This window comes from Cavia porcellus, unplaced genomic scaffold (genome assembly GCF_034190915.1).
Source record: "Cavia porcellus strain 051 isolate PalLab524CR breed Dunkin Hartley unplaced genomic scaffold, mCavPor4.1 scaffold_18, whole genome shotgun sequence".
Lineage (NCBI taxonomy): Eukaryota > Metazoa > Chordata > Mammalia > Rodentia > Caviidae > Cavia > Cavia porcellus.
The window spans coordinates 28,179,314-28,201,558 of NW_026947501.1; the positions used below are offsets into that span (position 1 = coordinate 28,179,314).

At 51.3% G+C, this 22,245-nt stretch overlaps 3 protein-coding genes across 7 annotated transcripts; 1 reads left to right on the top strand and 2 right to left on the bottom strand.

Moving 5' to 3' along the window:
* Nucleotides 1–17: 17 nt before the first annotated feature.
* Nucleotides 18–8,145, bottom strand: Ccdc142 (coiled-coil domain containing 142). The gene is made up of 9 exons (XM_013151538.2): nt 6,889–8,145; nt 6,539–6,625; nt 6,309–6,461; nt 6,056–6,186; nt 5,869–5,982; nt 1,889–2,003; nt 1,320–1,497; nt 997–1,196; nt 18–864 (listed from the first exon to the last, which is right to left on the bottom strand). The coding sequence occupies exons 1-9, from the start codon at nt 7,937–7,939 to the stop codon at nt 608–610; spliced, it is 2,286 nt and encodes a 761-aa protein (XP_013006992.2). The 5' UTR covers nt 7,940–8,145; the 3' UTR covers nt 18–607.
* On the top strand, nt 8,142–15,703 carry Ttc31 (tetratricopeptide repeat domain 31). 5 transcript variants are annotated; one of them, XM_003468910.5, is made up of 13 exons: nt 8,142–8,239; nt 8,405–8,493; nt 10,427–10,529; nt 10,648–10,877; nt 11,041–11,124; nt 11,473–11,529; nt 11,634–11,714; nt 12,486–12,680; nt 12,967–13,018; nt 13,107–13,197; nt 13,288–13,429; nt 13,612–13,713; nt 13,859–15,703. In XM_003468910.5, exons 1-13 carry the CDS (start codon nt 8,200–8,202, stop codon nt 14,150–14,152), a joined length of 1,560 nt encoding a protein of 519 aa, XP_003468958.2. In that variant the 5' UTR covers nt 8,142–8,199; the 3' UTR covers nt 14,153–15,703. The 5 variants fall into 5 exon arrangements, with proteins under 5 accessions (XP_003468958.2, XP_013006993.2, XP_063085690.1 ...); XM_013151539.3 differs by having other exon boundaries at nt 13,862–15,703; XM_063229620.1 differs by lacking the exon at nt 11,041–11,124.
* A 3,371-nt stretch (nt 15,704–19,074) lies between these two features.
* Lbx2 (ladybird homeobox 2) lies at nt 19,075–21,893 on the bottom strand. Its single transcript, XM_063229624.1, has 2 exons — nt 20,535–21,893; nt 19,075–19,651 (listed from the first exon to the last, which is right to left on the bottom strand). Exons 1-2 carry the CDS (start codon nt 20,740–20,742, stop codon nt 19,266–19,268), a joined length of 594 nt encoding a protein of 197 aa, XP_063085694.1. The 5' UTR covers nt 20,743–21,893; the 3' UTR covers nt 19,075–19,265.
* Nucleotides 21,894–22,245: the final 352 nt, after the last annotated feature.

The window sequence follows — 22,245 nt, forward strand, 5'->3', positions numbered from 1 at the left end:
GGCTTTCTCTTTCCGTATTTTGTTGTGCCACATCTAGGTTAAGGCCAGTTTAAATTCTAGCTCCTTCAAAGATGACACTACCGTAGCAGTGCTTATCTGCCTGCCAGGAGGTAAATTCCATTCAGGTAACCAAATAACCAAAGCTTAAACAGAAGGTCCCATAGCCCAATATTCTTAGATGACTAAAAATAGTCATGGAGAGGAAACACAGGATCAGGCATTCCTTGGGAGTGATCCACGTGCTTATTCCCTCTGTGGTTCTCCAAGAATAAACTATTTTAGCCCGGTTCCTGGGATTTATGAGGAAGTACCATCTAGCTTCTTTTATATTGTTTTTTTTTTTTCCTTTCTCCTGAGATCTAACCCTCTAGCCCTGAGATTTCTTCAGAAGAGGGAACTAAGCCTGGGCCCCACAGGTTGCTGACCTCCACGTTGCAGGCAGTGATTTTGCTCTTCATGGGGATTAGAGGCACTAGAGTAACCTTGGACTGTTCGCTGCTAATTCCAGGTTCTATGTAGTTTATGTATACTCTTTTCTAAGCTCTCAGGCCTAGGCTTCTTGAAATAACAATGTCTGTGGTTTTCCAGTCCTCTTCGTCCTCTCCCCTTAAGATTCAGGACTCCTCCCCAGGCAGGAAAGAAAAGGCAGGCACCAGCGGGAGCCCTGGTGTTGCCTGAGGGCAAGCCAGGCCTGCTGATTTCCTACCAAGTAAGCTTCAAGACTAGGTCTCCCAACCCCCAGAGTGCTCTGAAACTGGGTTGTCTGGGCTGAGGGCCCTCCAGGCTGTAGAGAAGACTCCAAGTTCTCCAGGCTATTGAGGCTGCTGCCGGCCAATCCCATGGTCTGGACCTCATTACAAACACCTGGTAAAGCAGGGGGGTGGAATGGAGTGGCAGGCAGGTGGCTGATAGTGGGGTGTTAAAACTAGATCAAACGTAGGTAGGGTGTGGGTCACTAGAGGCAATTGGGAAGGCAGGATAAAGAAAATGACTCACAACAACAAGAGTACTTCCTGTGGACTCGAGTCTTGGGCCGGGGCTGCTGCAGTAGACACAGCAAGGCCCCATCCAGCTGCTGGAAGATGCTGAGGGTGAGTAGAGTCTGGCGAAGCTCGGGGGACAGGTCCCACTGCTCTTCTTCCAGCAACTCCCTGACCACTCCAAAGTCTTGTCTGAGCTGCAGCGCCCCCTGCAGGCTGAATATCCAGTACAAGGTGGCCACCTAATTCCTCCAGCCTCTCCCGCTCCTCCACCGTTTATCCCCCTTCTTCTCCCCAGTTCCATTCATCCCCCTGCCACTGCTGCCTTTTTTTCCCCACCTGAACCGGATCCTTTGGGTAAGGATGTGACTGAGCCAGGCACCCAGGATGGCTGTCAGCGCCTGACTGAGGGCGAGGGCCTGGGCTTGGAGTGGCAGACCCTGCACTCCTTGCAACACAGGCTCCAGTACAGTGCGAACCACCAGCCTAGCATACTCACTAGGAACTCGGGGAACTTCTAGAGTGAGAGAAAAGAAAGGAGACAATATGAGGCTGTGACGATCCAATGGGTCCCTAAATGGAGTGTTTGGGAGAAGAGGCTAAGATCTCAGGAGGTGAGAGCACAGAAGGTGAAGAATGGAGGCATAGGCGGGCATGGTGGCTCACGCCTGTAATCCCAGCACTCGGGAGGCTGAGGCGGGAGGATTGTTGCGAGTTCAAGACCAGCCTGGGCTACAAAGTGAGCTCAAGGCCAGCCTGAACTGCATAGGGAGATTCCCATCTCAAAAAAGACCAAAAAAAAAAAAAAAAAAAGAATGGAGGCAGAGGTGTGGGGCCAGGATTTGAAAGGAGTGGGACGCTATTACCCCCTGAGGACCCTGGAAGGAGAATCTAGGATGAAAATTTACCAGGACAGAGATGAAGCCTCCAGTACCGACCCTGTGGCATGTAAAGCTTGAAGCCCTGTGTGGCTTGTTTTTGACATCCTTGGAAAAAAAGCCTTAGTGACTCTTCAGGCAGGAGCTGTGGGGACAGAAGAAAGTAAAAGGGGCCTATTTGTTAGGAATTTTCCAAAGTATGATGCTACTGTAAACCTGAGGTTTTCACCTTGGTGTTCATAAAACCCCAAAATTGAATGTGTAATTGTGTAGGGCTGGGAATTTTCTTGAGGTGAAATGCCATAGCTTTAACTACGTTTTCCAATTGGTCTATACCCAAATTACAGTAGAAAGAATTGTCCTAGGATTACCTCACTCTCCTCAGCTGGGTTGAGTGGATGAAAACTCTTCAAAGTTCATTTTTATTCTATAAAAACTTTACAGAAAAAAGAGCCTACCACCCCCTTAAAGTTTTGCACTTGCGTGCAAAAACACATGACCAACAGAGGGACAATTTGCAAATGGGTAGTGGTTGAGGGAAAAAGAGGCAATCATAACAATTTTTTGGTTATCTACAAAAAGAAGGCAAGAACTGTATGTAGAGCAGATGCATTGACTATTATAATATTCTGGGATTCAGCAACCTTTGGAATGTCCTTACATTAAATATTCTTGACAGCCTACTAATATTTCTCCGGAGCCATATAATTCATAAAACCAGAGAAGGCCTTTAGGCTGGGTTATTTTGTTGGGAGGGGGGAGGTGTTTAGTAAGTGTTTTTGGGAAAGAGAAGACAGCAGTAAAGAGGATTTCTGCTGTATAACCCATCTTGGAGGACAGGAACCCCAAGAAATGGTATATGGTGGCAGATCTTTAAAGAAAATGTGGATGCCAGTTCGAGGGAGAAAGGGAGAGAGGATAGAGAGAGAGAAACCAGACATGTTGGCACATGCCTGTAGTCCTGTCACTCTGAGAGACTGAGGCAGGAGGACTGCAAGATGGAGATCAGTCTGGGCAATTTAGCAACTTAGAACTTGTCTGAATAAACAAATAGGCTAGGATGTAACTCAGTGTGAAGTCCCTGGGAAGCGGGGAGGGCGGGAGGAAGGGAGAGAGAGTGAGAAGGGGAGGACGGGGAAAGGGAAGGGAGAGGGAAGAAAGAGAGGGAGAAGGAGAAGGAGGGGAAGGGGAAGGAGGAGGAAGAAGAAGAAGGAGAAAAGGAAGAAGAAGAAAGAGAGAGCGCGAGAGCGAGAGAGAAGGCCTGAGAGAGCAGGAATGGGGCAGAGCCCATGTGGCTCCTGGCATATCTAACTCTTGTTTTCCAGCAAACCAGATTCCCCTTCTCTTTCCTTATATATTAAGGAAATTACTGTCTTGCTCTTTGATCTCTTTGATCTTTGGACTTGGTATACAGTGCATACAGAGTATACAGTGTGAGACTTTCCCACACATTCTGAGGTCTTAGAGGCAAGCTGGGAAGAAAACACACAACACCTGTTCTTCTTTCTCATCCTGGGGTCCTACGTGCTGGAGCAGCCAGAGCAGACACCCTAAAGTACAGTCACCGGCCAAAGGAGCAAGGCTTGTGGGGTGCTTTGCAGTGTTTGGTCTGCACAGGGAGCACACTGTCCCTGTCCCTTTTGCCCTGTTCTCAACTACTGAAAGCTGAATGCTTCTCATCTCCTGTCTTCCCACTTTCTCTCTAAAATGCCCCTATAGCTGGGTTAAACTTTTGTCACCACCTTTACTGTGTCTCTTCCGACATTAGCTCCTCATCATCATGAGACAAAGTCCCCATTCTCTGGTCTGGGGTTCCATGCCCTCCCTCTTTGATGCTAACCCACTTACTAGTGCAACTCCCACATCTTTTTCCTGGCACACACAGAGTCTGCTCTGGTCAGGCTGTCTCTCTTCTCCCTCCAAGATCTATGAACTCTCACCGCCACTAACCACTGCTGTTCCACTGGAGCTGCCCAGCCACCAACTCGAGCCATAGGTCCCACATGGAACCTTCCATTGCCAGCCCATGTCCACGGTGGTCCTCCTTCCAGAAGGCTCCCACTACTGTCCGCCCTATTTATGGTAAGCCTGCTCTTGGGCATGTTGAATTTAAGAAGAAAGTAGTAATTGAGGTAGAAATGTCCTGCGGGCAAGTTCAGATGCTGGAGTAGACCCCTGGTAGCCAGAAAAACTAAACTGTGGGAGTTCACAGCATCAAGACACCGAGGGTAAGTGGAAATGTAGAGGAAAGGGCAGAGGGTAACTCTATAGCTACGTCTCTATTCAGGGCAAAGAGGAGAGAACTGGACAGGAAGAGAAAAACAAAAAGAAAGACATGATTCATAGTAGGAAGAGATAATGTGCAAAATGAAAATAGAAATTTAACCACTTTATTCATAAATATAGAAGATCTTAGGAAAAACAGCCAAGTATGGCAAAAGTTGCCACTCTAAAACAGGAATCCAGAGTGGGACTGGGGGCAGACAGAGAGCTCCTTTTTTCATCAGAAGCCTTATACTCATCGAGGAGCTGGGTGTGGTGGCTCATACCTGTAACTCCAGCACTGTGGAAGGCTGAGGCAAAAGGATTGCAGTTTGACCCTGCCTCAAAATAAAAAGGGCTGGGATATTGTTTCCTTGGTGTGAGAAATGGAAAGTGTAAATAAGAATCAAAATGTATAATAGATATTGTGAAGTAGGAAAAAAATGTTCCAGTGGGCAAGGGAACTGGAGATGGGGGGGTGGGGGAGAGGAAGGAAGGGAAAAGGGAAAAAATGAGAAAGAAGGGAAACAAAGCCTTCTTAAATGAGGGGAAGAGGGGTTGAATGAAGGGTAGGAAAAGGGGGAAAAAGAATTATATATCATGTACAGGTACTAATCTATATGATGAATGTGATCTTTATGTATTCTAAAATGTACAATAAAATTAATTTCAAAAATAAAAATTTCTGGGAATGTAGCTCAGTGAGAAGGCCATGTGTTTAATCCCTGGTACCAAAAGAAAAAAACAAATAAAACACTGTTTTATGTAAATCACTTTGTGTGTGTGTGTGTGTCTGTGTGTGTGTGTGTGTGTGTGTGTGTGTGTGTGTGTAACGGGAGTGCTAGGAATTGAATCCAGAGACTTGTGCATAATAGGCAAGTGCTCTAACACTGAGCTACACCCTCAACCCTGTTTGATTTTTTATTTTGAGACAAGGTCTCACCCTTGGTCAGCATCCCAAATATTGGAATTACAGAGGGAGCCACCATACCTGACCTATTTCTCTTTTTACACACTGGACATGTTTACTTTAATGAGAATACATATTATACTTTTAAAGAGAAACAGTTTTTAGAGAAAGAAACATTGCATTGAAAACTGGGAGGAAAAAAGAAGCAGTCATTTATCCTGCTTTCTCTTTACAGAATTTACTTCACGGTATCCAAATCATTAATGAGGGCAGTTTTTTTTTTTTTATTGGAGCTAGCCAACTAATAAAGGAAAAGGAATGACAGAATTGGAATGTCACCTTTTTGCCACTGCTAATGAAATAATGACTCTAAGAAATAATTGTCCACAACTATTAATATTACCGAATGGGAGTCTGACATTATTGGAAGGGTATATAAATGAAACAAAACTGGCTATGAGTTGATAATATTTAAAGCCTTCGTGGTGGGAGTATGGAGGTCCATCATACCCTTCTCATTACATCTGTGTATGTTTAAATTTTCCTCCTGCAAGAAGTTAAAGGGGCTGAGGATATAGCTTGGTGGTAGACTGCTTGCCTAGGGTGTGTGAGGCCCAAGGTTCAGTCCCCAGCAACACACACACACACACACACACACACACGCATACACACACACAGTTAAAAGAGAAGACCAAAAAGAAACCCTAATGAATATAAAATAAATTTAGACTTCAAGGATTACAAGTCACTGTGATATTTCACTCTGCCCTCCCACCTTGGTTGGCATAGAACAGAATCTTAAACTGCTACTGCGAGGATCCCTCCCTGTTCTCCTCACCTGCATCTGTGCAGTCAGCTTCTGGATCTCCTGGCCTAGCTGCTGCTCCACTTCCACAGTGAAGTTTTCCTCTGAAGTCAGACGGGCTAACGCTTCTGCTTCATGCAATAGAGGCTATGTGTGGAAACAGGAAGTGAGGGCTTAGTGCAGCCTAAATTGTCACCCTCCCCACTTCCCAGCCACTCACAGGTAAGTGCTTCTGGATCAGAGGCAGGAAGAAATCTGGAGCCCATGCTGCCAGGTGCTGCTGAGTTCTGCCCAAGAACCAGAGCAATGTAATCTGCAGGGTACAGAGCCCTAGGGCAACAGGTGCTGGACCTGAAAGCAGAATAGCAGAGTATCTTACAGGTCATGAAGCACCTTTGGGAGGAGGCAGACTTCAGAGCAGAGTGAAGGAACAAAGGGGCATCTCCAGTTGTTTTTGCTGGCCCTCAACTCACCTGGTGGCTGACAGAGAATCAATCCTGATCTGCATTCTTGGAAGGTGTCTAAGAGTGGAGCAAAAAGCTGCTGCAACAGCTCAGCAGTACGAGAGTGCGAGGCAGGGCTGCTCTGACCTTGACGGGCTGCTGATGCCAAGGCCTGGCAGAAACCTGAAGATGAGAGGGTACAGTCTGATACAGGAGCGGCAACCTGGTCTTGCCACACCCCAATGACTCTTTCTTCTCACCTTGGTCCCAGCTTCGGACAAGAGACTGATGAAGTAGGTTGTGGCACAAAGAAGCTAGCTCCTTCACACACTCCTGAGGCAGCGATTCTAGAGGGAGAAATGACTCCAGAGCCTGAAAACAAGGTCTTCCTTTCCGCAGCCCCTCCCCACTCAAAGAAGGGTCCTCCAAACTCAAGACTGGGGAGAAAAGCAAAACTCGGCTCTGAAAGGCCAGAAGCTGCATTCTGAACCCAGGGGATTTGCATTCTAAACAGACTGCTCCTGTCATCAGGCTGGCAAGTGAGTGAGCAGACTGGGGAGGAGTAAACGCTGCGGCCTTCCCGAATGCCCACCCAAGTCCAATCACTCACCCTGAACCAGTGCCTCACTCAGTTGTTGTACCACTGCCCTGTGTTCCCTCCAGGGTCCCAGGTTTAGGTCCAGACTCCGTGCGCAAGCTGCCCACAGAAGCGTCCAATATTGGCTCCAAAGGGCTCCAGCTCCTTCAAGCCCCAGCCCACTGCTGACTGAACCGGCCGCGCCCCCCACTAGGCCCAGCAACCCAGGTAGCAGCTCGCGCTCCTCCTGACACCGCCTGCGGAGCTGGTCTCGCAAGCACAATCCCCTGAATGCCTCATCCAGCCAACTTGCCACCTGGCAACCCCGTTCGCCGGTTAGGAGACTAAGCACACGGGCCGGGTGGAAAGGGCGTGCTGCCCCTGGGAGGTAGCTCGTGGCTTTTCCCTGCAGCCTGTGGTAGACAGGAAGGGATAGCAGCAGCTCTGCGAGTTGAGACGTCAGGCTTAGACTGGCGGGAGCCCGGCCCAGAGTGCGAAGCTGCATCTCGATGACAGCATCCAAGCGCTGGGCTGCTAGTCCGATGGGCCGCGCTAGAAGTAGCGGCTCCACTGGGCTCCGATGGCGGATTCGCACGACGGCTTCTCTCGAGGTATGTGGCTGTAAATCGCGACACAGCTGTGGCAAAGACCCTGGACCGTCGGTGGGCGTGCTGGGGCTCGGGGTCCTCAGGAGCCGCACTACTGCCTGTAGGTGCCGGGCGCAGTCCCGGGCGTGAAGCAGCTGCTCCCGCTCGCGGAGCAGCCGCAGCAGCACCTGCCGGAGACGCTGCAGCGCGGGAAGGATCGGGCTGCCGGCTGCAGGCTCCCGCCTCCAGTCCGCCTCGCCAGTCTCCTGGTCCTCGCCCGCGTTTGCTAACGTGGGCCATCGCAGCGGCTCTCCCGGAGCTCCGCCGGGCCGGAGGTCCAGGCAGGGGACGCTCCCGGCAAACGGCGGCCCCTGCCGGCCACGACCCTCTCCGGGGAAAGGGCCCATCCGCCTTCCCTCCCATTGCTCCTCCCCAGTGCCCCCGGGTCGCACCCACAGCGGGGGCAGAACGCCACCAAAGCGAGACGCTTGGGCCATGCAGCAGCGAGTTGGAAACAAACCTAAGGATCCCCGCTTCCCCCGCACCTCGCAACGCCCGTCGTAGCTCGGTCTCCGCCCAATACCAAGAGCCCTCTCCTACGCGGGAGCCTAGGAGACTATCTTGGACTCTCTCGCGCTCCGTAATCAAGGGCTTCTGCCCTTAACAAAGATGCCCGCCCACTCTCTCTCTCCTACCCAGCCCTTGAGTTAGTCAAATTCAAGACTAACTTTCAGTTTCGGCTTCCTGTTGACTAGCGATGGCACCGGTTCCGAAGACTGTGGGACAAATCAAGCTAGGTGAGCGGTGTGACAAGACGAAGAGGGCTGAAGAAGGCAGGAGCAGCCTTCTTGGGTTCGCTGTCTGGACATTTTTAGTAGGATTTTATGCTTCAGGCAGAGGTTGGAGGGCTCTCGCCATCTGTCCTCAGTCTCCTGACGCGGCACGGCCTTCCTTTCCTGTAGACTGCCCTCTGCGGCCAGGCTGCCCGCTGAGGATCGCTGGTGTTCCCGAACTCTGCAAGGAATTTGGTCCAGAGGACTACGGAGAAGAGGTAAAAGAGACCTCACCTAGACATTCGAGGTTCTAGAGATCCGCCTCCTCATTTCGTTCCTGCCCTTTTAAATCAACTGTGCTGAGACTCGCGCTGAGCCAGCACCAAACAGTGCTCTGGGGTTTTTGGGGAAGAGTAGCTTTGCAGCTTGCTAGCCTAGTGAAGGATGAAGGACCAGAAGGACGATCCTCACGTAATAAATGGTCAAAGTGAGAAGTGAGCAGACAAGTGTGTCTGGGTTGAGAACTGGGCATGGGTATGTGTGTCTTGGGGAAAGATATTGTAGAGAGAGGACAATGGAAGCGCTAGAAAAAATAAAAAGAGCCTCTCTAAAGTAAGATCATTGGAAAGCATTTGGTTGAAACAGTAAAAGACAGAACCAGAGAGAAGGCAGATAGTGGCTGGAAGGATTTAGCACAAAGGTTTGGATGTCTTCAGTCAGGCAATGAATAGGGTTAATAAGTGGGAGGAGGGGGACAGGATCAGATTTGGGAGCATCAAAGAGCTAAACTTGCAACTCTTTCCTGTATGTTTAAAGAAAGAGCAAGGAGAATAGGGAACAGAGTAGAGTTAAAAGATTAAAAGAAAGAGAGAAAGGAGGTGACATCTAAAGAGGACAATGATCTGAAGATCTAAGTAGGAATTTAGGATTGGTGGCTGAAGGAAGGTAATGGAGCCAGTAGGAGAAGATTCATGAAGCTACTGGGGCCAGGTCCTGTGTGACCAAAGATCACATAGGGATATGTTGATTCCTGTCCTCAGAAACTTACACACACTGAGGAAATGACTCATCAGAATCAGAGTGTGGATTCTGGAAGTGTAGTTCAGTGGTAGACCAAATGACACTGGATTCTATTCCTAGCCCCCATCCAAAAAATAAAATAGAGTGTGTGTATCAAAGTTTGAAGAGTTTTACTTCATTTTGTCAATGAGGAAGGTGTTCAATGAGGCTCAATGAAAGATCCAGGCAGAAATAGTCAAAAATAAGGATGCAACTGGCTCTCCTCTGGCATAGCATTCTTTCCAGCTCCATTCTTTGTTACCAATTAAGAGGGCAATAAAAAGCAATGAATGAGGCTGGGGATTTAGCTCAGCGGCATAAGTGCCTGCCTTGCAAGCGGTATCAGGGATCGTGAGTTCGATCCCTAATACCGATAAAACAAAAAAAGCAATGAATTTTGGTTGAGAGAGGCCAGAACTAATTGAACATGAAAACTTCTGAAGAGACTTGGAGGGGAAATAAGATAGGAATTGTACTTTTAAAGTGAGACAAGATGTGATAAAGGAGCTCTGAGCCAGGAAGGGTTGGAGAACAGCTGAGAGGAGGCACCAAGACTAGAGAAAGCCTGGTGATCAAGAGAGGATGGCAGCTAAACAGAGGAAGGGAAAGTTGGAAAAGTCAGCCAGGGAGCTTTTGGAAGGCTCTGAATGCTAGGCAGAGGCATTAGATTCAGTCTCTTTCTGGCCTTAGCAATGAGGGACACTGGGAGTTTTTAAGTAAGGGATAATTTCTGAGAGTTGGGTTTGGGGGAGAAACAGTGCAGGGAAGAAGCCACCAGCGGCTGCTGTACTTATTTCTGCCTGGGGCTTTTGTTCAAGGATATGACAGGGCTCCATTGCTCCATCCCAGGGGCCTCCATGCAGCTGATCTAGTAACAGGTCAAAGGGAGAAGATCATGGAAGGCACAAAGGCTGGGCTGAATGCCACCCTCAGCCCTTAGGAATGCAGGAAGTAGCAAATACAGGTAGTGCATCAAGAAAGCCAAGAAGAGCAAATTTTAAAGTGGGGGAGGGGTGGGGTGTCAGAGCCAGAAAGATTCTCTGGGCTAGATAGCTGCTTGATGGCTGCCGTGGTGGAGAGATCAAGCCAGGCAACCCCCTGTCTGTCCCAGAGCTTCCCCCAACACCAGCCTCCCTCCCCTCCCCCTCCCAGGGCATAGTGGATTTTCTTCGCCAGCTTGTGGAGAGTGATCCCCAGGGCCTGCACCGGATCCGTGTGGATGGGAGCAGCGGGAAGCTGCAGCTGTGGCACCATGGTGGGGAGTGCAGGGCCTGGACCCAAGATCAAGGCTGGAGCCCCGGGGCGGGCTGACCCACAGGTGTTCCCCTTGTTCACGTTCCGCTTCCTTTCCTTCTCTTTCTCCCTCCTGACAGGTTACCTCCCGGACCATTTCCCTGATGAAGGCAACACGACTGCACAGAGTGACAGGGACAAAGGGGCTGAGGGACTGGGTACCTACTGTGGACTCCGGAAGTCCTTCCTGTACCCTCTCCAAAGGTCTGAACCCTGCCCTCAAAGCCCCTCTGCCTCTCCATCCTTCTCTAGTGTCTCAGACAACCTACTGCAGGTGGCCATGCCCCAGAAGCTCCTGGTGACTGAAGAGGTGAGATTCTCAGGAAGAAATGTCACAGTCCCTATAGTCTCACCCCATACCTCCCCTAATCTATACCTTTCCAGATCATTGTGTGCACTTTGCCTCCCCTAACATTTTCTGTCATTCTCCCTGCTTCCTCCTCTTTTCCTATCACCTGCCCTTCCTTTTCCAGCAAGCCAATCGCCTGGCTGAGGAGCTAGTGGCTGAGGAGGAGCGCATGAAACGGAAAGCAGAGAAGAAACGATGCAAGAAGAAGGTGGTTGGGGAGTGGAAGGAGGGGGACCCAGAGGGATTTAGAGAAGGGAGAGAGGGAAGTGACAACAGGCAGCCGGCACTGGAGCTCTTGCAGGCAGGCTGGAGGGGCTGAGGCTTGCAGGCTCTCCTGGAAGCCATCAGTGTGATGGCTCTAGAATCCTACTTATACTGCTCTGCAATCTGTCTCCTCCTTGCCGTGAGGCCTATGGCTGGTGACTCTTGTCTGCTTTTTCAGAGTATAACAGTAGTTACTTCATGGAGCCCCAGGAATAAATGAAAAGGTTTATGCAAAACTTGGTCCAATACCTGCAATGTAGTAAGTGCTTTTTAAAAAATACCATTTTTGCAGCGTCAGAAGGAAAGAAAGCGACAAGAGCGGTTGGAACAGGACAGTGGGAAGCTGAAGGTGAGTCCCACGGGCAGCTACCAAGAGCAACAAGGACCAGGAAGATGGAGGCTGAGAAGGGAGGTGGCTCAAGGTGACCCCGGCCCTGTCCACTCTCCATCCAGTCCACAGCAACCCAAGAGGAGAATGAGAGCCCCTCAGCCAGTGCTGGAAACCCAGCTCAGGAGCAGTGTGGTGACGAAGAGGTGAGAGCCTCTTCATCCCTTCTTTGGCTCTGTCCATCTTCTCCTCCTTATTCAACAAAATAATTCATTCTTAGCCCCTCTTTAACTTTCCTTGAGAAATTTTTGAAATGTATTTTTAAATAGATTTTACTTTTAATTGACACACAGTAATTGTACATGTTCGTGGCTAGTGTGACATTTTAGTGCATGCTTACAATGTGTAAATGATCAGATCAGCCATTGGCATATCTTAGATATTGGCATATCTTTTTTTTTTATGCCAGGAATCAAACTATATCCATCACCTTAGATACTTTTTTTTTGGTACTGGGAATCGAACTTATGACCTCTTACTTGCCAGGCAGTCACAGTGCCACTGAGCTATGTTCTCAGCCAATTAGTATTTGTTTGTGAGAACATTCAAAATCTCTACTAGATGTTTAGAAATAATTAATTGTCAGCCATAATTATCCTACTATTTTATAAAACTAGAAGTTAATGGGGGCCAGGGATTTAGCTCAGTGGCATAAGCATTTGCCTGGCAAGCGCAAGGTTATGAGTTCCATCCCTGGTACCAAAAAAAAAACCACCCTAGAAGTTATTTATCATATGTAACTGCAACCCTGTACCCATTAACTCTCTTATTTGTATTCTCCCTCCCCCAGACCCTTCCACATTCTGGTAACCACTATTCTGTATTTCTTCTATGAAATCAGCTTTTTAGCTTCTATATATAGGTAAGAACATGCCTCATTTGTCTTTCTGTACCCCTGACTTTCCTTCTGCTCACAGGACTTACTGGATCTCTCTAGCAGTTTTGTGTCTCTGGCTTTACGCAAAGTTGGGGATTGCCTCCCAAGTACCCACAGAGAGAAGGGACCAAACCAAGAGCCCCAAGTCAAGGACCAAGGCCCCCAGGAGAAGATGGGCCAAAAGGAAAGAAACCCCCCAAGAGAAGAGAAGCCTAGGCAGTGTCCTAAGGCACAGGTGAGGTGGGCAGAGGACCCAGAGGCTCTGTGGAGGCACATGAACTAGGGGTCAAGGGGACTGTCCATGAGGAGGTCTCTCCTCTTAGAGCCAAAGGGCTGGTGTCTGCTTCATCACTGTCACCCTGACTCTGGGTAGCTTTCTCTGGAGGAGGATACTTTCTTGCAGGGTGTCAGGAGAAATGCATACAGTAGTTGGGTGGTACTAGCTGCAGTGTAACAGAGCAAAGGCGGAAGAGTGTGGAGGACCACGGCCTGGGGCCTGCCTGACTTCCCCTCATCCCCAGGCATCTCCAGGACTGCTGGCAGCCGCCTCGCAGCAGAGCCAGGAGCTGGCAAGTAAGATCCTTTTCTCTCCCCTAAGATCCTTTCTCCTCCCTGGGGGAGCCCTTGTGGAACCTTTCTACCCTCTCTTTTTTTTTTCCAGAGTTGGGTACCAGCTTTGCTCAAAATGGTTTCTACCAGGAGGCTGTTGTTCTTTTCACCGAAGCCTTGAAGCTCAACCCCCAGGACCACAGGTAGGTAGGGGTCTGGCCACCGGGCTGGGAGGTGAGGCCTAGGCAGAGTGTGGAAGACCCAGACCCACGGCCACTTTCTGTGTTTATCAGGTTATTTGGAAATCGCTCCTTCTGCCATGAACGACTGGGTCAGCCAGTGTGGGCCCTGGCCGATGCCCAGGTGGCCCTTACCCTACAACCTGGCTGGCCCCGGGGTCTCTTCCGCCTGGGCAAGGCCTTGATGGGCCTGCAGGTAACAGGACTTGGACTGAAAGCAGAGGAGAGATGGGAGGAGGTGGTGGATCTGGGATCTACATTGACATTTCCTGGTTAGCATCTCTACCGTAGTGGTACTAGGAGGTGCTGTCAGTTTAAAATTCCTTGGTTCCCCTTGACACCTAAACTTTCCCTTCTTCAATCTCTCTGGGATTGAAGCGCTTCCAGGAGGCAGCTGCTGTGTTCCAGGAGACTCTGAGCCATGGATTCCAGCCGGACGCAGCCTGGGAACTCCGAGCTTGTCTTCTCCAACTTGCTCAGGTAAGAACACCGGACCCTCCCTCAGTCTCAGGCCATGGGGAGCGCCAGCCGAGACTGAGAGGCCATGTAGTGCCATCTGCGTGTCCTGTGGGTAAGGAGGGTGCAGGGATGGTGAGCTCATGTGCTCTTCTCTCTCCCTTCTCAGCAGGATCAACGAGGAAGAAATTGTGTGCCACCTTGTTGGACTGGGGTTCCCCAGTCCCTTCCCCGTTTTGAGCTGGGAAACTCAGGCCTGTTCTCCCTCAATGAAAGCATGGCTTCAAGGGCCCCAGGGCTTCTGTCTCCACCCTTGAATTATCCTGCATGTCATCTGAGCCAACCCAGCTGGCCTTTTCCCCAGACTCAGATTAGAAGACCCTACCTTTTTCATTTCCAGGGCCCCTCAAAGAGCTGGGGCATCCCGAAACCTGGGTGCCCTTATCTACCTCAGGCCAGATGAGGGGGCACTTTCATACAAGTGAGGCCATGTGTACATCCCATAGGGATAGGGAACACTGTGCTGACAGTTTACTGCAGAGTTTGAGACTCTTAAATCCATATTAAGAGCTGGGTGTGGTAGTGCATACCTATAATCCCAGCACTTGGGAGGCTGAGGCAGGAAGAATGCCCCTAGTGGGAATTTGAGGCCAGCCTGGGCTACACAGTGACTTCAAGGCCAGCCTGAATTATACCCTGAATTGCAGAAACAAACAAATTCCGTATTAGGGTATCCCAGAAATCATTCCTTTTGCCACAGAGAGTCTTCTGAGAAAAAGCAGTCCCACATCCACTGAAACATCCCTCCTTTGCTTCTCATACAGTTGGCTGCTGCTTCTGGGTACAATAAGGAAACAGAAATTCCACCAAGCACTCAAGATAGGGAGCTACAGCTGTGCGCTCCGTGCCCTGGGAGGCTAAGGCAGGAGGATCAGCCTGGGCAACGTAGTGACTTAGAAGGACCTTGTCTCAAGGGGAAACAGTGTGCTGGAGATGCAGCTCAGCGCAAAGGTGCCAGGGTCTATCCCCGCCCACTATTGCCACGGTGGGGGCTACAGTGTGCAGAAGCTCGGGTGTCTGAACCACAGCAGGGCCAGCACGGAGCAGGCACGGGGACTTGCGGTGCTTCCTGGCCCCAGGGAACTCATTCACTAGGTGGAGCTCTGTGCTCAACAGTGGGGTGATGAGTGAAGAGAGCTTGAGTCCCACCACCCGTCAGCAGCTTGGTGGACGCTCTGCTCCCTTGCTTGTCCTCACCCTAGTTCTTGCCATTTTTTCTGGCCCCAGCTCCTAATTTGCTGCTAGTCCCCTGTGCCATTTTCTGGCCATGCTGCAACGCGTACTCTGACCTCTCTTTCGTCCAGTGGTCTGATGGCCACCTCTTCCCTCTGCTCAAGGGTTTGCTTTGGGGCAGTCTCTTATAACTCCTGCCTGGAGTTCACAGGGCCCACACGTCTCCCCACTCCCTGCGTGGTACCCTGGCTGCTGCTGCTTTGGCTTTCTTCACCCCAGCACTGGACACTGCAGGTGGCCTTTCTCCATCGGAGGTTTCCTACCAAGGGCAGCGGCCTCAAGATGGTTATAGTTGCTTCCTTTGTAAGAACCATTATCTCCTTTTGTCTTTAAGATCCTGGCAGCCTCGCATAGTTGTTTCCTCCCAGCCGATGGCTAGGACTCTAAACCCATTTAAGTGTGGATCCTTAGGGGCTGTAATCCCCACATCCAGGAACCATTCCTGAGGCTAAATGATGCTTTTGCCCTTTAAGTCTTGCCCAATACAGTTTGTACTTGGAGAGAGAATTTGAAACATCTTACATACCCCCATCTTTCTTACTGTTTATGATTTGGACTCCTTAAATACTATCTAGCAAGATGAAGTCTGCCATTACTAGTTGGATCATCTTGGTCAGCTCTCTGTTAAGCCTCAATTTCCTCATCTGTAAAATGGGGGAAGTCCCTACCTCACAGGGCTGTTGTGAGGATTGAAACAGTAATAAAATATCTACGAAATGCATTTTGCATAGAGAATGCTAAATCACATTTTGCGCGCAACTGTCTTACATATTTGTGATTCCTACAATAGGAAGAGGAGATTAAGAGTGAATTGCTGCTAAAGTTTAGAAAATCCAGAATTCCTAGGACTGATGGTCTCAAACTGTTCAGAAACAGTACATCAGCATCAACTAGAAACTTATAACAAATGCAAACCCTCAGGCCTTAGGTCAGGCTTGCACCAAACTGGAAATCAAGAAAATAGGGCCCAGAAATTTGTTTCAGTTACCGTTCCAGGACCCTAACACAGAGGACTTTCTTTTTATCAGTACTGGGGATCGAACTCATGACTGCCTGATTACAAGGCAGGCGCTTATGCCGCTGAGCTAAATACCCAGGCCCAGATTTGGGTGATGTTGCCTAAGGCTTGAGTATGAGGCAGCAGCCCTTTCTGGGCTGCAGTTTAGGAAGCCGCATGAGGAGGCCGCTGTGCTTCAGAGTCAGCTTGACTGTACCTGCTTTTCCTAGCGGGAGTGGCCTCCCTGGGACTGCTCTGCTCAGCCCTGTTTGGGGAGAGGTAGCAAGAGGTGGTGGTTTTTTGGTTTTTTTAAGTGGGAATTAATGACTCCTTAAGAACTCTGCCCACAGGGCCTTTTGTGGGGGCTGGATCTAGATGCTTCAGGAGTTTTACTAGGGCTCCTAGCCCCTCAAAGAATAGTCATTCACTAGTACCATGTGGCATGTTAGCCTTTACAATGAGCCAGCTTCTTGCTCTACTAAAAAAAAATTACTACAACCAGGTTCTTCATGCTAAGCTATGTTCCCAGCCCCCCCACCCTGGAAAGCCTGGTGTCCAAATCCCTAGATCATCCAATCTGAGCTCCAATTTGGTGGTCCTCCTGCCTCAGCTTCCCAGAGTGCTGAGATTACAGACATGTGTCACCATACCCAGTGCGTTTTTTTTTTTTAAACTGGGAATTGAACTCAGGACCTTGCACTTGCCAGGCAGGGGCTTGTGCCACTTAGCTATACCATGGTCCTCCCAGTGCTCTTCTAATTAGCAGGCAAATGTTCTCTCACCAGCGCCTCTTAGCCTGCCTGAACTGGAATCTTCTAGCCAAGAGCCACAGGACCCCTGACACCTTGCCTCCACTCTGCCCATACTCACACTCAGCTGCCCTAATAAATAGGGTTCCACCCCAGCAGCCTGGGAATGTAAAGCGGTGAGTAACCATCTTGGCTTTCCTAGGGTGTGGGTTTTTCATTGCTATGAGTGGGAAAGTTCCTGGGGCAGACAGAAGAGTTGGTCACCACCTAGAAAGTTTCCAGAAAGGCAGCCTTTAGTGATGAAGGGAGTAAGCAACAGGAGCTGGGGCGGTAAATAGGTTGCACATGTGTGTTGAAAGGCAGCACAGTTGCAAAGAATAAATTTTATGTATAATGACTGACATTTAAAACCCTATTCCAAGGGTATTTTGTCTTTCTAGCCACAAAGTCTTTTTATTTTTTTTCTTTCAGTTGTCCAGGCATGTATAATTGTCACGGACTCAGACAGTTCTTTGTACTGGGAAGTTATCATAGCTGTTTTGTGACCATCCACCCACTCCAAAGTCTAGTCCTGAAATCCCTCTGCTCTTACCACAGTGGCCTTCCTCAGGTCTCTGCCAGGGTCTGGTCCATCTTGCACATTCAGCCACATTAACCTGCTCTGAACATTGCTTCCTGTCTCTCCCCTCTAACCTGCCCCCATTCTCTGCCCACAGTAGTGTTTACTCTCTACCTTGGACCCTTCCCGCCCTCCCCCACTCCTTTGTCTTTTTGAGACAGGGTCTCACTATGCAGTTCATGCTGGCCTTGAACTCACTTTGTAGCCAGGCTGGCCTCAAACTTGCAGTGATCCTCCTGCCTCAGCCACTTAAGTGCTGGGATTACAGGTGTGGGCCCAGTCACCTTTATAGGAACAGTACCTGTACTGACCAAAAATATGTGTTCCTGAGTCCCCCAGCCATGAAGGTGATGAGCCTCACTTCACCTCACCACGTACAGACTGCATAGCCTGGCTAATCTTCTTGGGCTCCTGTGGTTTAGTTTCCTTACTCTGAAAACGGGAATAAAAAATCTTTGGCCCACTGAGTAATACCACTGTGAGTAGTATCCCATCCAAAGCACTCAGAACAAGGGGAGTTGTAGCCCCCAGATGCCAGGTTGCCTTCTACTTCCCAGTCTTGTTTTGTTTGTTTGCTTCTGTTTTTGAGACAGTGTCTCCATATGTAGTTCAGGCTGCCCTTGAACTTGTGGTGATCTTCCTACCTTAGCCTTCTGAATGCTGGGATTACAGGCATGTACCTCCATGCCCAGCAATTCGGGCTCCCTTGAACTCACTATGTACCGTAGGCTGGTCTCAGCCTCCTAAAAGCTGGGAATCATAGGTATATGCCACCACACTCAGCTTTGCTTTCCAGTCTTGTCCACCCACCCTGGAATATTCTTTACTTGGCTATCCACCTGCAACTGGGGCCTTAGCCCCACCCTTGGGGCATCTTTGGAAGTGGGGTTGTCACATCTGGGCAGAAGCAGGAGGCCGTCTGGGGAGAGCTGAGAGGACTGAAGGGAGACAGGGAAGCAGGAAAAAACCCAAAGATCAGCTGGGTTAGCTGGATAGCCAGCGATGGGGAACTCTTGCAGCTATCAGGTGTCCCCCGTCCCTCCCCCATCACCCTGCAAGAGGGTGATTAATCTCCAGCAGAATAAATAAATGTCAGAAATGTCAGCGTGGAACTGGGCTGGGATCCCCAGCAGCAAGCCCAGCTCCTCCAAGCTCCACTGCATCCGGCCAGCTTTCCCACCCTTTGCTGGCTGGTCCTGGTGGGTCCATTGGCAGCACAGGAACCATACAAGCCCCGGAGGCAGGGGATGCCCTCTCTGCAGATGGCCTTTGCTTTGTCTTAGCATAGAGCTCTTAATGCAGGCAGGGGAACAGATAGGGAATCTACTACAAATGACCGCAAGGTAGGGAAAGAGGAAATGATCAGGCGCCCTGTTTCCTCTCTGGGGCCAGCCACTATTTTAGAAGCCTCTCCGGTCTGGTTAGAGAGGCAGGAGGTTGAGGCTTAATGGCCTGCAGCCACAGATAGTCGTAGCCCCCTTTTTCTCTGTCCAATGTCTCCTAAGCAGAAGGATGACATACCGATCTGAAGGTTGACCGGATGCCCAGGTCAAATCTAGACCTCAAAGTTCTTCTTTTGTAAAATGGGCATAATTATACACCTATCCTGTAGGATTGCTATGAGGGTTAAAGGAGACATTTTGCATTTCAAGCGTTTTTCACAGCGCTGCCACCAAATCTCTCCAGTAATCAACATGTTTTACTGTTTATTGGCCCGGAGGTCTGGATTGAGATGTTTAGCAACAGAACTTTAACTTTATTTTCAACAGTTAGGAAAGGCGGACGTCTGGACTGTAGGCTAGAACAGAACCCGGGTGGACCCTCTTCCCGCCACCCCCAAACACAGACAAGACAAACAAAGATCGAGAAGGCGAGGAGTCCAGCGCCCCAGAGCCCACAGCTGGCAGTGGCTTTGCCTTCAATCATCTACCTGTATCTCTTCGTCTGATAAATGGGCCCCGAAGTCAGGTTCAGTGGGGTGGGAGCCAGGGCTTTGGGCACCACTGGGCAGCGCTAGGCGACACAGGACTCCAGGGGACAACGCATGTAGCGAGGCCACATCAGCGCGCATCTCCTCCACGTCTCGCTTGAACTTGGCACGGCGGTTCTGGAACCAAGTGACAACCTGCGCGTTGGCCAGGCCGAGCCGAGCAGCCAGTCCGTCGCGCTCCGAAGGTGCCAAGTACTTCTGGAAGACAAATCGCCGCTCCAGCTCCAGCACCTGCTGCGCGGTGAATGCAGTGCGTGACTTGCGCCTCCTGCGGGCCGCGGAAACGGGGCCCAGCGAATCTGGGTCGGCCTTGCCTGGGGAGAGGGTGAGAACCCGATCAGCCTCCGGAGGGCGGGAATCCGGCTGTGGTCTGAGAGGAAAAGCTGGGGGTGGGGTCAGACCCGTGGGACCCGAAAGAGCCAGGAAGACGGAAGAGGACGGAACCGTGTACTTTACCGAGGCGTGGGGGTCGGGTGGAGGTGGGGGTGCAAAGTGCAGACCGCCCCTGGGGTCCCCGAGCAGCAGGCCACGGGTGCTGCAGGACCGGGAGAGTAGAAAGAAAAAAGAGGAGGACAGGCTGGAGGGTCTGGTGCGAGGTCCGGCCGCCTGGAGCTGAGCAGGCTGGCAGGTTAGTGTGGCACGAGAGGCGGTGGGAGTAGGGACGTCGACCCGGGCCCGGGAAGGCAAGCGACCTCCTTAGCCTCCCGGGGACTGTAGGGCCCTCGGTTTACACCCGCGAGCCTAAAAGCGCGACGGTAGAGAGGGGGCGGGGAAGGCAGGGTGCGCCCAGCGCCACCGAGCCCTTGGGCTCCCCGCGCGCCCTGGAGTGGCGCGGGCTGGAGCGGAGTCCGGCGCCCTGGAGAGACCGCGCCTCCGCTCCTGGTGTTTTCCGCGGAGTAGCCCCGCCTGAGGCCTTTTGTCTCTTGCAGCCCGCTGGGTCGCCGCTGCCCCGCCTACAGTGAACCCCCCCCAACCCGCGCGCGCCTCTCGGTCCTGCACAGCCCGTCCCCGCGGCGGCCTCGAGGGCGCCCGGAGTTCGGAGGCCACGGAGCGGAGAGGCGGGAGGGGCCGCAGGTGCGAGTCTCGACGCGTGGACTAAGGGCGGGAGCGGGTTAGGGTGACTCGGCCAGGGGGAGATGCAGGTTTGAGCCCGAGGGTCAGATAGCAGTAGGGAGACCGCCAAGGTCGAGCCTCCGCCCGCTGTACCTTCAGGGGCTCGCGGGCCGCCGCGCGCGTCCAGTCCGCGGAAGGTTTTACTCGTCAGCTCCTCCAGCGCGCACAGCGGCGACGCGGGGTACGGGCCGGGCTCAGCGCGCTGTGGCGCAGAGGGTGCCCGCGGGACGGCGCGCGGGCCCAGGATGTCCGCGATGCTGAAGAGTGTCCCGGGCTGGCGGCCCGAATTCATGGCCCGCCGGGATGCAGTGGTCCCTTCGCCCGCTGCGCTTCACTCTGAAGCTGCCTGAGCCCCCGAGTCGGCTCCCAATTCGGGCCCCCTGCCTCGGGCCCGCCCCCGGCGCTGGAGTCCCGTGTGCCCCTCCTTCTGCGCCCCTATCTTTCCCCAGGGCCACGGAGGTCTGGAGCCCATAGACGGCCCGGCAGCCTTATTTCTGCAGGGTGGAGAGGTGCAGGGAGAACTCCGAAGAACCACCCGCCAGAGTAGGGCCGTGTCACAGCCTGTTGCACGCTCAAACTGGGCCCCTTCAGCTGGATTGTGCGTGCCATCCGCCTCTCCCACCTAGCCGCTGCTTCGCCTCATAAACTGCTTTTCCTGTTCCAATATCTGGGGATTTGCAAAGTTCCGAGGAGGAGGACCAGAATTGATTGTGGTAGGATCCATGATCTCAACTAGACCGCAGTCTCCTAACCTGGCCCCTTCTTCTGCCTTAACCCCTAAAAAAATGGGGTGGGGCACACTCTTAAAGATATCCGGGTGGCTGGAACCAATTAGTGTGTCAGGTGGTCTGGGAGGTGAGACGTGGGAGGACCTGGCCTAGCAGATCAACAGCAATAATGGGAACACCACGAAGAAGCCAGTGTAGACGAGTGTCCACTCTACTATGGCTTGGAGGTCCCAGCCAATTCAAAATCCACGGAGACCTGAGGTTCGAGAGAGAAATATGCCACGCTGGAGGTGGGGCTGTTACTCAGGAGGGATCTTGACTCCACTGAGGGCCTCCTACTCACTCTCTTGGTCTCTTACTGGATCTGGCTTTTTAAGGAAGTCTTGTCGTTCAGGTGTGGTTTCTCCGGCCTGCAGTGGCTCAGTAACAGCCTCAGAGGAGGAGGGATTCTGACCAAGGTGGAGTCACTCACTCCCCAGGAAGACTGACTCTAAGGTTTTGTGGGCCCAACCATCTGATGGGACCCCTGCCAACCCAGGCACCAACTTCGAGGCTGCTCTATTCATTCCTATTTACCTGGACCCTGTCTCCTTCCTCCCCTGCATTTATTCTGGCCCTGGGCCTTCATCTGCTGAGCAATGAACTTCCCGTGGAGAAAGAAGGCAACTGTGAGACAACACTACCCTTGCGTGGGAGCTCAGCAAGGAGTCAGCTTTCTTCTAGCTCACTTCGTATACAGTGGCTGGAGAGTTCACAGCCCAGGATTGGAGAAGCCACTCTCAAAGAAGATGCTGCTTTGCTGACAGGGCAGTTGGGAACTCATGTTCTTCCAGTAACCCCACCATCACCACATGCTGTGAAGAAGCAGAGCAGTCTCTCCTGCACTTCTATTATGTCCCCTTCCCTGTGGACCTCTGCACCCCCCGACACTGCCATGTGTGCAGTGCCTCTCTCTGTATTCACCTGTCCCTTCCTTGGGGCACCACAGGCAGGGTTTAGGAGAGCCAGACTCCTTGACATGGATGGGAAAGCATCTAGATAGTGGTAAAGGGGGTCCTGCAGTGACA